The sequence below is a fragment of the Pomacea canaliculata genome, linkage group LG8, assembly GCF_003073045.1.
Source record: "Pomacea canaliculata isolate SZHN2017 linkage group LG8, ASM307304v1, whole genome shotgun sequence".
Lineage (NCBI taxonomy): Eukaryota > Metazoa > Mollusca > Gastropoda > Architaenioglossa > Ampullariidae > Pomacea > Pomacea canaliculata.
The window spans coordinates 16,134,219-16,148,006 of record NC_037597.1 but is presented as its reverse complement, the minus strand read 5'-3'; the positions used below and the strand labels follow the sequence as shown (position 1 = coordinate 16,148,006).

At 41.8% G+C, this 13,788-nt stretch overlaps 1 protein-coding gene across 1 annotated transcript in view; it reads right to left on the bottom strand.

Moving 5' to 3' along the window:
* LOC112570021 (nesprin-1-like) overlaps positions 1 to 13,788 on the bottom strand; it is a 44,008-nt gene that overhangs the window by 20,870 nt on the left and 9,350 nt on the right. Inside the window, exons 14-17 of the mRNA XM_025248201.1 lie at positions 10,679 to 11,005; positions 9,448 to 9,753; positions 9,112 to 9,138; positions 232 to 546 (exon numbers count right to left, since the gene is read on the bottom strand). Coding sequence (XP_025103986.1) covers positions 232 to 546; positions 9,112 to 9,138; positions 9,448 to 9,753; positions 10,679 to 11,005 — 975 coding nt within the window. The remainder of the gene's footprint in view (positions 1 to 231; positions 547 to 9,111; positions 9,139 to 9,447; positions 9,754 to 10,678; positions 11,006 to 13,788) is intronic.

Genomic DNA, 13,788 nt, shown 5'->3' with positions numbered 1-13,788 from the left:
TCCCAGTGTGAAATCACATGGTAACACAGCTCATCAGGATCATGTTATACCACAAAGTGAGAACATGGCAGCAATGCATGAAACCAAAATAAAGAAAGTCATAATAAAAAAATGAAGAAACAAATATCAAATAGAAAAACAAAATATATCTCATAAAAATAAAATATGTACTTATTCAGATCAAAGCAAATGTGTGTGTGAGTGTGTTTAGCCAGCCAGACAGGTACATACATTATGTTCAGCAATCTGCTGCTTGAGAGCTTCCACAGAGGAAGCCCGTACAGGTGATGCCAACAGCTGCTGCTGGGCTTCTGAGATAGCCGCATGAAGGTGGCGTAGCTCCGTGTCATATTGTTCCTGCTCAGTGACCGCAAGCCTAAGCTGACTGCACTGGCGCTCGGCAGTCTCCTCTAGCTGCTCGATGTCCCTGAGAAGGCGATTGCCAGGCGAGGGAAGTACATCTCCCAGAGGGATGCCCATTGAGCTCTGTTGTTGAACAACCATCTCTGTGTGAACTTTGTTACTCTTAATGTCCTCCAGCAGATGCTGCAATTCAAAACATTGTGTTGCCTGAGCAAGGGTGATAACAATATCTTCTTTGTGTATGTCATTCTTAGCAAACTGAAATTTACTTGAGTTATTTTATATCTTAAATCCTGCTTGTTAATATTGAAAGCTGGAGAATGGCACCTTAATGAGCACTTAAATTCATATGAAATATATTCTTTTAAATCTCTTCATGAATATTTTTATGTTTAAAACATTTAAACTCGCTTTGGTGAAGTATCTTCAGTATCACTAGTTTTCAGTCAATGTCACCATTCCAATGGAGCATCAATGACTTACATGAGAAAGCTGGGAGAGCTAGGTGACATCAGATAAGTCAACCAGGAAAAAAAGCCATGAGTTTAAGCAAAAAAAAAAAAAAATTAAAGATTATAAATAACTTTTTAAATAAATAAAAATTAAACTAAATTTCTTAAACTTTAAAGGCCATGATGACAGAACAGCAAGAAGAAGCAGTTGTTTTTCATAGTATGTTAACCATATTTTTAATGAAGAAAGAAATATTTCAAAAAGTCCAATGGCTTCATTGGCTATATCTTTGACCCAGGATAAAAATAATGGATCTATATTAGCTGTAATTTTACATTTGATGCTGACATTTCATTACATAGAAAATTTCACATTTAAATGAATTTAAATAAAGATGAAAAGTAAAAGGTATACAAAACAGAAAACCCCCAAAACCCATTAATGAGCTGGTTAAAGGCTGTAAAATTCATTTTACATATTTCTTCCACATGCACTGTTATATCAGCAATACTGCCATGTTCACATATACACACCTCATGTGGAGCACTGGTCTTGTCCCTACTATCAAAATGCAGACTGGCAGCAGCTGACCTCAACATTGTCCTACATTTACCATCACTGCTTAAAAACTGCTCCTCTCTCTCCACAAAACAGCAAACATCAGCTGCTAACATGACTGGCATGCAGTCCAGTTCCCCTACATTCTCTAGAATTTTTTCTTCTGTTACATGACTCAGTTCACTTTCATCCTCCAGAATGTTGTCTTCTGCTACTTGACCTGTTAGACTCTCATCCTTCAAAACATCTTTGTCTGCTGCATGTCCTTTTAAACTCTCATCCTCCAAAATGTTTTCTTCTGTTACGACACGACCTATTAGACTCTCATCATTCAAAATGTTTTCTTCTCTTACTTGATTATTATCCTTCAAAACATCATCTGCTATCGGACCTGTGTCACTCTGATCTTCCAAAACAACTTTGTCTGTTACATGACTCAGTTCACTCTCATCCTCCAGAATGTTGTCTTCTGGTACATGATTCTTATCCTTCAATACATCTTCATCTGCTACCTGACCTGTTTCACTCTCATCTTCCAAAACGTCTTTGCCTGTTACGTTACTCAGTTCACTCTCATCCTCCAGAATGTTCTCTTTTGTTATATGACCTATTTCACTCTCACCCTCAACAATGTTTTCTTCTGCCATATGACCTATTTTACTTTCATCCTCCACAATGTTTTCTCCTGTTTCACGACCCTGTCCATCCTCATCGTCAAGAATGTTTTCGTCTGCTACTTGACCTGTTAAACTCCTATTATTCAAAACATCTTTATCTGCTACATTGCCTACTTCACTCTCAACCTCCAGAATGTTTTCTTCTGTTACATCATCCAGTTCACTGTCATTCTCCAGAATGTTGTCTTCTGCTACATGACCTGTTAGACTCTCATCATTCAAAATGTTTTCTTCTCTTGCTTGATTCTTATCCTTCAAAACATCATCTGCTACCAGACCTTTTTCACTCTCATCTTCCAACACATCTTTGTCTGTTGCATGACTTGGTTCACTCTCATCCTCCAGAATGTTGTCTACTGGTACATGATTCTTATCCTTCAACGCATCTTCATCTGCTACCTGACCTGTTTCACTCTCATCTTCCAAAACATCTTTGTCTTCTACATGACATGTTTGACTCTCATTCTTCAAAACATCTTTGTCTGTCACATTTCCCACTAGAGTCTCACTCTCTTGTGTGCATGTTGTGCTTCTGTCACGTTTCAATGCTTTTTCCCCTAACACAAGCCAAGTACCACTCTCATCCTCCAACATCTTTCTCTCTGGTCCAGTGTCAAGGTCACATTCTGGAGTGCTTGCCTCTGGTGCATAACCTGTGGAACTCTCAATCTCAGAGAGCTTTTTTCCCAGCAAGTAACCAATTTCACTCCTGTCCCCTAATATTTTTTCCTCTGAAATGCTGTGCATGTCACTTCCATTTTTATCCTTGAGAGATTTCTTCAGTGGTTTACAGCTGTTTTCAATGCCATCGCACACGATATTTTCCTCTAAAATCCTGTCAACAGTATCCTCATATCTGAACTGTCTTTCTGACCTCAGCTGATGTGAAGTTTGCTTCACCGATATCATTAAAGTCAGTGATGTCTGGTTTGCTGCAAATTTGTAAGCAACTTGTTTTTGTGGATGATCTCCCTTCTTCAGCACTGGTGTTACACACACTGATATTGCCAACATCTCTGGAGGTTTCCAGGTCTGACACTCCAACTGAAGTTATGAATGTATCATCAGCCTTCACTGTCAAGCAAATACTGTCAACTTCCTTCTCTTGCACACAGGCCACATTTTCATCAACTTCTTGTGCTATCGCAGAAGTGTAAACATCATCCAATGGTTTCTCTTCCAATACAGATGAATGTGTCATCTTACTAGGCCCTGTTTTAACTTCCTTAGCATTGATACAATATTCTGTATTTCTCTCCTCATCAGCATCCTGAAGACTGTCAGCCCTGTGTCCTCCAGGGAAAGCAAAACCTCTTTCTTGTCTTGTTGGTCTTCACTGCCTCCCTGGTTACCTCCATGATCTATGTCATGATGAACCTCACTCTCTTCAGCTAACCATGAGGCGCTCTCCTGAGATCTTGACTCTTGCAGTTTTCCTTTGTGTTTGTGAAAACTGTCTTCAGTCTCATACTTGAAAGGCCTTGCACTCTCCTCATCCAAGACAAGCATATGCTCCCATGTAATCATGCCAGGTGGGACCTTGATCTGAACATTTCCTTCAGTATATCCCAAAGAATCGGTATCTAAAACATTGCTATCTTTGGTACATAAAGGTTCATGGGCAGTTATGATTTGCTGACCTCTGTTCACCCCCTCATTTGAGTTCTGCCCTACAGTACTCTGCTGTGCGCCTAGGTCAAGATCCTTGGCCCTTGACACCGCCACGGAGCTACACTCATCAGTCAGCACGTCAGAGAGACCGGAAGTCCCATCATTCCCCACTGCTGCTTCACATACAGAATGATCCCAGGCAGATGCTGTTTTGACCTTTGATCTGCTTTCATCTCTCCTGTCAACGAAACCACCAATGTCAGCTTGAGGTCTCATCTCCTTGCCATAATCATCATCCTCACTATTAGCGAGACTGCTAGACTGACGCTCCAGGGAGTCTAGTTCGTCTTGTAAAGTTTCCTCCTCCACTTCGTCGTCGTCATGGACTCTCTTTCTCTGCAGACTGACCCCGCCCGACAGTGGGTCTTGTTCGCAGACAGTGCAGGAGTCACTCTCACCGCTAAGGTCTTCACGTGCTCTTTCCGCACGTGATGCGTCGAGGACAAAGACGTCAGCCATCCTCTTCGCACCCATATAGTCACCACTTCCGGTGTCTTCAGCACGTGCGGCAGAAGCATTGCTTGCAATGACAGGCGGCCATGGCCTCGCGCTCTTCCCCCCTTCAGTTACAGTATATGCTGTCTGTGCGGACTTTTGTGGCTGCCTTCCCGCTCCTATAATTGATACGCGACAAACAAAACGATCTTGGTGACAAAAGTCGTTAGCGCTAACAAACTGCTCGATTCTGTCCACATAACAAGCGGGAGTTGCTAAAGTCGCGGCTTCAGACGCCATTTCGCCTCCACCACGCGTGCCGTCTATCGTGTCGCTAGTTGTAAGCACATCAGAAACATTTTCCTCGTCTTCCGCTACACAGTCGTTGTGAGCGTTCTCTAAGGAATCTCTGCTGACAAAAGTTGTGTCACCATCAACATCAGCAAGATGCTCCTCTGCGTGTTCACCACTTTCCATCTCGCACTTCTCAAGCTGATAGCTGCTGTCATGGTCACGGGCACATGCTTGCTGTGCGTCATTAGTATCGTCTGGTCTTTCCTGCGACGGGCAACTCCACGTGCTCTCTTTCCATACTCGATCCCCTCTAGTACTATCAGCGCTCTCATACTTTCTGACACCGGTGGTCACAAACATCCCACGATGGACTCTTAGGGACTGATCACAAAAGACCTGTTGGTCGACGCTATCTTTACCTGAAGTATCAGTGTAACAAAAGTCTTCTTCATCGACGCTTACATGTGTGGTGGCTGTCGGACTGGTGTTTCTCTCAGGTGTGGAGACTGCCGGACTGGTGTTTCTCTCAGGTGTGGTGACTGCCGGACTGGTGTTTCTCTCAGGTGTGGTGACTGCCGGACTGGTGTTTCTCTCAGGTGTGGTTACTTCAGGACTGGTGTTTCTCTCTGCTGTGATAATCATACGACTGGCGTTGTCGTCAGGTTTAGTGACTGCAGCACTGGCTTCGCTGTCACAAGCTGAAGCTGAGGCTCCACGCAGCAGAACAGTCTTAAATGCAGTGTCTTCCAGCTTAAGGAAGCACTCTGACCGCTCCACGAATGAATGTGTTGTTATATCAAGGTCGGTCCCTCCCGGATGCTGGAAGGGAACAACTGTCATTTCCTCAGCTACAGTATGGTTGTCATGGTAACACTCGATGCCATCGTCGTCATCGTACATGCTTGCACTCAGCTGCAAGCTTTCGTCTTCATCGCTGTCGTCCGTGACATCAATCTCCCAAGAGCTGACCTGCGCGCTGTCCTCAAGGTCTTCAAGCAAGACATCGGATTGACCACGCTGACTGTGGCGGGCCGCCGTGTCCCTCTCAACACCGTCGTCACCTGCACACGTCGTGCGACATTCCAGGTGACAGCTCGTGGTCGAGAGTTCCTCGTCTACCTCGCCACGCGGTGGCCGTCATCAGCAGGACTCGTTGGCGGATCTGGCCGTGCGGCAGCTGCTACGCCAGGTCCCTTTTGTATCGGCGACAGACAAAACTCCACGTGCGTCAGCCGGCGAGGATGTTCTTGGGCCAGAAACTGCTCCAGCCTGTCAGTGCTGTGAAACGTCATCTCATCCATTCCCTCCATGTTGTCATTGGTCAGGAACTCACTTCACCAACGTGCCGACAGGGCCGAATACTTTCAATTCAAGCTTACTCGAATGACAAGTCAACAGGGCAAAACTCTTATCACCAGGATCTCCTTAAATGATATGTCTTGCTTGTGTTTTAGACAAGTGGTGCAAAAATGACAGGACAGTGCGGTCATCAAGACGGTATTTCATTACACTGATCTCTCAAATGTTATCACAGCATTGTCCGCAAACTCTCGTCCTATAACCCGTGACAGTGGCAATGCGCTGCAGACTGGCTAAATGTCACAGCTCTGGTTAAGCAGTCACTCCCCGAAAAAGAACAAACATGGGCTGCAGATGCGAGGTATCAACGCGGTTTCTCCTCTGTGCGACAGCAAGAATACCCAAAGTGTAATGCATCACAACCGCAAGTTACTGCCGCACGAACACAAGTGCACTGACGTTTTGGTCTGTTGAGTCTGTGAGGGATTGATACCCGACAATACTTGATAATCACAGGTATCGACTGCACAGTTATCCTCCGCCATTCTGGTTCACAATATAAGTAGGCGTATGTCAACAGTGAATCATCAGCCGCTGGAAACCGAAAAAAGAAACGTCTTTACCCCGCCCATGCACTCGAAGTCAGATAGGCGGCCAGTTGTGAACTGCAAGTCCTAAAAAGCTTTGGGTGCAATTACTATCACATCTCACCCCCTTTCTCCCACCCCACACACATTGACTCTATAGGAATGCGAGTGGTAGAGTGCGGTAGCATCAACCAAGAGTTTTGTGATGTGTACGAACAAGTAACACAAGGTGGTCACGTGAGGTAAGCTGCTCATATGCACGCCGCTCGCCGACAACAACAGTTCAGTAATATCAATACGAGGCTATTATTACACGAAGAATGGACATTACACGGCTGTTGCCAACAATTCGTTGGTATTCCACTTTATTTTATGGCGCGTGTGGAAATACTGGCTACATATTTCATCTATATAGCTAATGCCACAAATTTATTGGTTTGGTTGTTGTTTTTTTGACACGGCGTGAACGAATAGTTGTTGATATCACATATTCATTCCACCGCCGTTCGTGCATGCCAGCAGTAAGTTCAAAACACCGGTGTCTCGTACATCTACGGAGCCAGAAGATGAAAAGGAACACATGCTGCAGGTGGTTGCCAGGTGCACTGTGGCATGAAGGGCGTCACGTCCGAGCTGCCGTCCTCACCACACGCAGATACGTTGGCTTTGTGGACATCGAGTTTCGCAAGTGGCGCACACAGACGCAGTAGCGGCAAGACAGCCGCAGCAGCCAGCAACTGCACTGCACGGCACCACCACCACCGCGTGCACACACTACCAGCACCCCCAAACCTTTATACTTGCTGAGCAGGTATGGCGCGGTGGGAGGTTGGGGAGACGAGTGCAGGGAAGTAAACAATGGCCTCGTTTTCGTCAATGCGTGTTGAAGAAGGGACCGCCCTTTCCAAGGCATTTAGTAGGTGGAGATCAACGTCGCAGCGCCAAGGGTACCATTTTGGGAACAGCGAACTATTAGAGTTGATATGTAGGTACGGGTATAGGCGCATCTGTGTGGGTATGAAGAACTATAGAGGAGCTAATGCTGGCATACAAGCACCTCTGTAGATAAACTATATATAGATACAGGTTATGGGCACAGAGCTACACAGTGGATATACAATGAACCATATAAAAATTAATGCTGGTACAGGGCTCAACATAAATGCCTCAAAGTGCATGTGCAGGTTCACCAGTATCAAGCCACTGCTGCAAATGGAGGCAGATAAATATATTGGTTCTGTCTCTGCTGACTTTAAACACCTGCACTGGAATACAAAACAGGTAAATGACAGGAGGGAAGGTGAGTTGTAACATTATTCATGTCTAACGAGGGCGGCACATTTAAATGTAGACACTCTTTAAGAGTTTATTACTGCAGAGACTTAAAGTATGACTGAAGAAAGACTTTATCCCTCATATAAACATAAGTTTATTTTTCTATAAATGTGGGCTCTCAATTTTCTGAAAAGGTTTAATAAATGAACAAGAAATGGAAGTGCAAATTTATGTGGGTGGAGGGTGGGGAAGCAGAAAACAGAAGAAAATACTTGTATTTCATTTTGAAAAGTAACTAAACTTTCCTTAGTACATGGTACATCTATGGTGTCAGCGGTTTCCTGTTTACAGCTGTACAAGGTGTAGACTTGCTTTACCTTGGTTTAATACAGTCTGACATGCAGTGTGATAATTACATCACAGATGGTATAGATGAAGTAAACAGTGAGCCATAAATTTCTACTCCAACAAGTGCAATAACTTGTGCCAAAAAAAAGCACAAAAGATGGCTAAGACCATCAAAACTAGTGTGGATAAAACAAACCTGTTATACTCTTGTTACCAACAGTTTTGTCTTAGTTTTATTGTGTGTCATCAAGAACTCTACAGTGCCAAAGGTTTACTACTAAACAGATGTTTGGTTAATAATGATCATAAAATAGTGTGCGTGTTATGCTGTTGTGAAAAACTTTGGTTTTGACCCAACAGTTTTCATAAAGAATCTTACCAGCTGAATCACTCTGAACCACTGCTAGCTTTTAAAAAACAAAATAAGAAAATAAAAAGCAATATGTCTAGCACTCTACAATCTACCACTGAAGTCTCTAATTGAAAAGCAATTAAAAGCAAATAGGAAATGCTAGCTTATGCCAGCAGAGAAAAATAGAAGTTGAAAATCACTACACTCTAGGAATGCTTTTCTTATTGTCTCATTCTATGCTTCCTGAAGCAGTAGTCTGGGAGAGAATAAGGAAACAGTGCCATTAAAATGTATCTAACACTAAGATACAGAATAAGAAAAAAAAATTTTAAAGAGTAACTGAACTGTGGACTTAGGGCTTTATCTCATCGTCATCTTGCATAATATCAGTTTACTGGCCTCTACTGGCAGGCTGTTGGGGTAACAAAACTATTTTAAACCAAAGCATGCCAACTAATTTTAAAAATTCAACTTAATGAGCTTTATTTATATAAAAAAATAGTTTGGACAGGCACCTGTAGCAAGCTATATCCTACGATCAAATACAGTCAAAGCATTTTGCAAAGGGAGTCTAGTATTAAAACGGAAAGAATGTATTGTCAAAAACAATCCTTGCATGCTGAAAAGCAGCAAGGCACGAAAAAGCATATTTTATGCTCTCTGTCCTGCAGATCCCACAATAAAATGTCTTTCTTATTTTCTTACAAGCACTGCACCCATTGTGTCCCTTGAAATGCTCTGACAGTAAATGCAGAGGATTTAGGGAAAAGAATCCAAAGTAAAACACATGAACAAATACCTCAAGTTTATGCAATTCAGCTTTCCACTGAAAATTCAAAGTTTTGACTCATTTTAACAACAGTGTAATTTAAAAAAAAAAAACTTTACAAAAACTAAACATAAGCACTAAGTTGATGTGAAACAATTTTAAAGAACAAGCTATATGCTAACTTATAAAAACGAAAAAAATGTTAAATCTCCATATCCAGTAAATTATTTCTAGCAATATTTCAGTAGCTGTAAAACCATACCACAGTTTTACTGTGTATTGATTCCTTATGCACACAAACTATTGGTTTTAAACAAAGTAGTGTCATATGATGCCATGTAGTCAGCTGATAATGAAAAGACTCACCTCCTGAACAGCAAGCTGTTCCTTTAAGTCATGTGTTGTATCACGCATACTCATGTGGGTGCGCGTTTCCTCCATCCATCGTGTCAGCTCAGCAATCTCTTTATCATAGTCCTCCATTTTCTTATTAGCATCTTCGAGCATGCTGAGACGTGTGGATCCACTGTCTGACACTTGCTGAACCCGCTGTCTAAGTGCTGTGATGGCAGCCATGGAGGCAGTCGTGTCACAGACCTGGTCCAGCTGTTTGACCATAGCATTCAAGGCAATCAGCCTGTCTTCATTCTGATCCACCTCCTTGACCAGGCGCTGAGAAGCAAAACATTTGTCCTAAGTTAACAGTGGCTGCTAGGTAGGTGCAGTAATAAAATGGTTAAAGGGTCTAGTGGAGTGCAAATTCTTTTTTTTCAAATGACAAGTTAAGCTGTTTCCCAAAACCTGAGCCCAGCATTCTCAAGAAGTTTGCTTTCAAAACACTTCACAGCAAAGAAAGAAGTAGATTACACAGACATCACAAGTGTAGATGGTTATATTTATGATGTCAAGGGTACAACCAAAGGGAAAAGCTTGGATCATATCCTACATATCCTTGGAAATTTATGAGTTACAAGTTTGACCTATGTGGATAATTTTGTTTGTAGGTACCTCATGAATGATGATCTTATTCACCAATTTTGAGAAGTAATATCTTGTGCTGAGCTAAACAAAAATTGCATCCTAATATAACACTGATATTCCTAATGTGTATTTGCATGCATCTCCTTGTGTAACAGGAATCTTTATACTTCTCGATCTATGTGCACTATGTCATTAACCTATCATCCCTCAGTCATTAACCTACCATCCTCTTGGTCTTTTTATGTTTGCCAATAGAATACTCTCCTCTTATTTTCTCATTATGGCATTCAGAACACACAAGAAAATGAGAGGCTGACAAGGAAGTTGTTTTTCAAGGATTATTAAGGAAAACCTAAAGGCATTTCTATAACTAAACTTTGTCCCTAATGTTTTTTTGTAATAATGATTTTGTGGTATTATTCTGTCGGAATTTTTTTTTAAATTGAAGCATTTTTCATGCACTATTCTTAATTCTCTCTCTCACACACACACACATGCTTTCACATGAACAGATTTGAATACTTTCCCTTGTCCACAAATATGCACACAAAATATCCCACAACATTTGTAGGAAAATGCCTTTAACAAATATAAATGCACATTTTCAGACACATACCCTGTGAGACTTAAGCTGGTCTCTAACACTGTCAAAATCTGACCAGTCGAGGTGTGAAGACAAAACTGTCTCTGCTTGAGTGACCCAGGTGTACACACTGCTAGCTACATCATCCACAGCATGGGCCAAATCTGCTGCTTCTGTCAGTTCCTGAGTACGGTCTGCTGTCTGGGCCTGCAGTGACAGCCACTGACGGTTGATGACTGCAATAGTTTTTTGGACACTATGCTTTTCACCCTGATCTGAAGTATGTTGAATAATGTCACTGCCTTTGGTGCGTAATTTGTCTAAGTTTTGCTTGAACTCATCAAAGTGGGACAGCAGTTCCTGCAAACACCCAGGAGAAAAGGTTTTATCAAGAAATAATCCAAAACAACTTTCAATGCTGTACAGTTTGTTTTTGTTTTTTTTACCATTTTGCTCATTGAAAAACAATGACTAATTTATTCTATATCCTTAAGTAAGATTTATGCCAAAAATTATATATACATTACAGGAAAATGCTAGTTTAAATACCACGTGCAAAATCACAAAAAAATTATTTCAGGACATGCCATCAACTGAACTGAAAATTTTCAAAAAATAATGAAAAATTTAAAATGAAGGTAAAGCTAGTTTAAAATTTAGTACTTTCAAGAAGAGAACATTTAAATAAAGCATCTCATGAAGATGACATTTGAAGGGGATGGCACCCGTTATAGATGTCTCTAGTTCTTGTGTGTGATCTAGTTTAGCTGGCAAGCCACAAACTACAAAGACTATTAAAACCAAGGTTCACAAGCGCTCACCGTCACACTGCACTCACAGGCCGCCAACTATAAATGGGCAGTAGTGCCGGGAACAGGTGCCACTCACCTTTTAGACCAACAGCATGCACAAACCCTTAACAAGTTGAAACCTGTGCTTCCACACAGGCTTGAGTGTTAAAAAGAAAACTCCTTGTTTTGCTTGGAAAGTTTAATTCAAAGCTTTCTCTTGCAAAAAGAACTTCCTGAAAGAAAGTGTGCTATTTCTTGTCCCACACTGCCAATAGGCTAGGTGACTACAGAATGCATGGGTATTATGGATGTTCTTTGGTCACCTTTATAGCCACTACTGATTTGTTTTAAACACTTTGTACTTTGCGGTGGCTTATCTGTCATCTATCTGTCCCGCCTTGGCACCATGTCAAAGTGGCATACAGGTAGCTAAGCAACACCAGATGGAAGGTCACCTAATAATGCTGGAGAAAATCCGAGGGCAGGCGACAGGTCTCTAGTCTCACCCCCATCCCCTACAGTTCAAGCCACCCTTCCAAAGCAATGTGAAGCATGCTGCATTATAACTGCACAACAATCTCAAATTCAAAGCCATGGCACTTGCTCACCTTACAGACTACAGGTCTCCTGAAAGAAATCAGTGAATGCTCCTGATAATCAGCAGTACACTTGTTAAGACCACAACAAAGAACTAGACCTGATCTTAAAGTTCTGTGTCCAAAAACGTTTTATAATAATTAGTTCTGCACAAATTAAAAAAATAAAAAATATTTAAAACTTGCTATACATAACCTTTAAAGTCAAACTGTAAAGTGAAAATGATATAAGCTTACACTTTCAGTAGCACCCCTCTGTTTTAAAGATAAATAAAACTGGGTATTGGACAAAAAAAAAAGTTAAAACCCACTGGATTTTTCTTAAGAGTCTGGCTAGTCAAGGACTGGCAAAGGTCAAAGAATAAACATCTCTTTGCCATCCGTATGTTAGTGATTCACTGAAAAAAAAAATCCAAATACAATATTCTCCATGGCTGATACTGGCATTGTAAATATGTTCAAGACTGCAGTGATGAAATCCAAGCTTTCATGACACCTAAGTGTTAGTGCTCTCTTTACTCTTGCCTGTGCTATACATGTACAGACAATTCTTTCACAAGTCATGGAAAACCAGGTATCCCTCTTTTAACATTTTTGCATTTTAAGGTGACCAGCAGTAGGGTGTTTTACACAGCCGTAAAGCAATTACAGTGAAAGTCATCTGAAAGACGATCTTATTCAGCCATCCAGAACATGGGGGCAAACCAGATAATACTGAACAAAGAGTGCATTGTGGACTATTCCAGAGTTTACAATAGGTCCGGCCCCCACCAAACAGATCAGCATGAATGGCTTATGGTAAAGGCACACTGCTGAAGAATTTAGAACAATTTTAAGAGGCAAATAACATGATCATCTGATTTCACAAAGAAAACAAGCAGTCAAATTTCCTCCTTTAAAAGAACTAGGCCCCAGTCATTTGTATACTGAATTATGATAACAGGAGTCAATGGTGATAACATCTTGGTACCAGTTATATGGGTGAAGAAGCCCAATATTACATGAAAAGCTTTCCTTTATTCACAAACTTATTTGAATGTTTCATGTACCACCTTCTGAAAGAAAAGGAGAAGAGAGTAAGAGGCACTGCTGGTATGCCATTTACTTAATTCTCTGCTTAATGGCCACAGGGCCAGGGTAATTGAAATTCATATTAAAGCTTTTTGGATATTGTCCTAAACCCTGTTGCACCCTACCAGGGGAAGACTATAGACCCCAGGTATTCAGTTCAGCCCTACTAACCTGCCTTCTGACAATTGTCGAAATAGTACCCAGAATGACAGGTAGGTAATAGGGTTGGCTGGGACCCCTTCTGAGAGTGAACACTTGACTGGCTGTCAACCTAGAAAGTACTTAACATATTACCATTAGTATATGTGTTCAAATGGGTTCTGGTGGTTTGTTTTACTGTTTTGTTTTTGGAGGTGGGCCAGAGGTTTGGGGGATTATTCTGCTTAAAATGTCAAAAGATAACTGTTGTTTTTAATTTATGCTGTTTATGCAAGGCTTGCACCTTGTCTGTGAAGCAGGACCTGCTTTAATGAAACAGGAACTCCAGCTCCGCCCACCCACCACCCACCCCCGCATGCCACTTAGCAGTCCCTCCACCTGACACCTACCCTATTCCCCTTTAAAGTCCAGCAACCCTACAGGAATGGCTGAGGCCAGTAGAGGCTTTCTTTCATAAGAGGCATGATCAATGCCACTTGGGAGATCAGTGGAGGTGTGGGTTAGGCACAGCAGGTGGTACACTGGG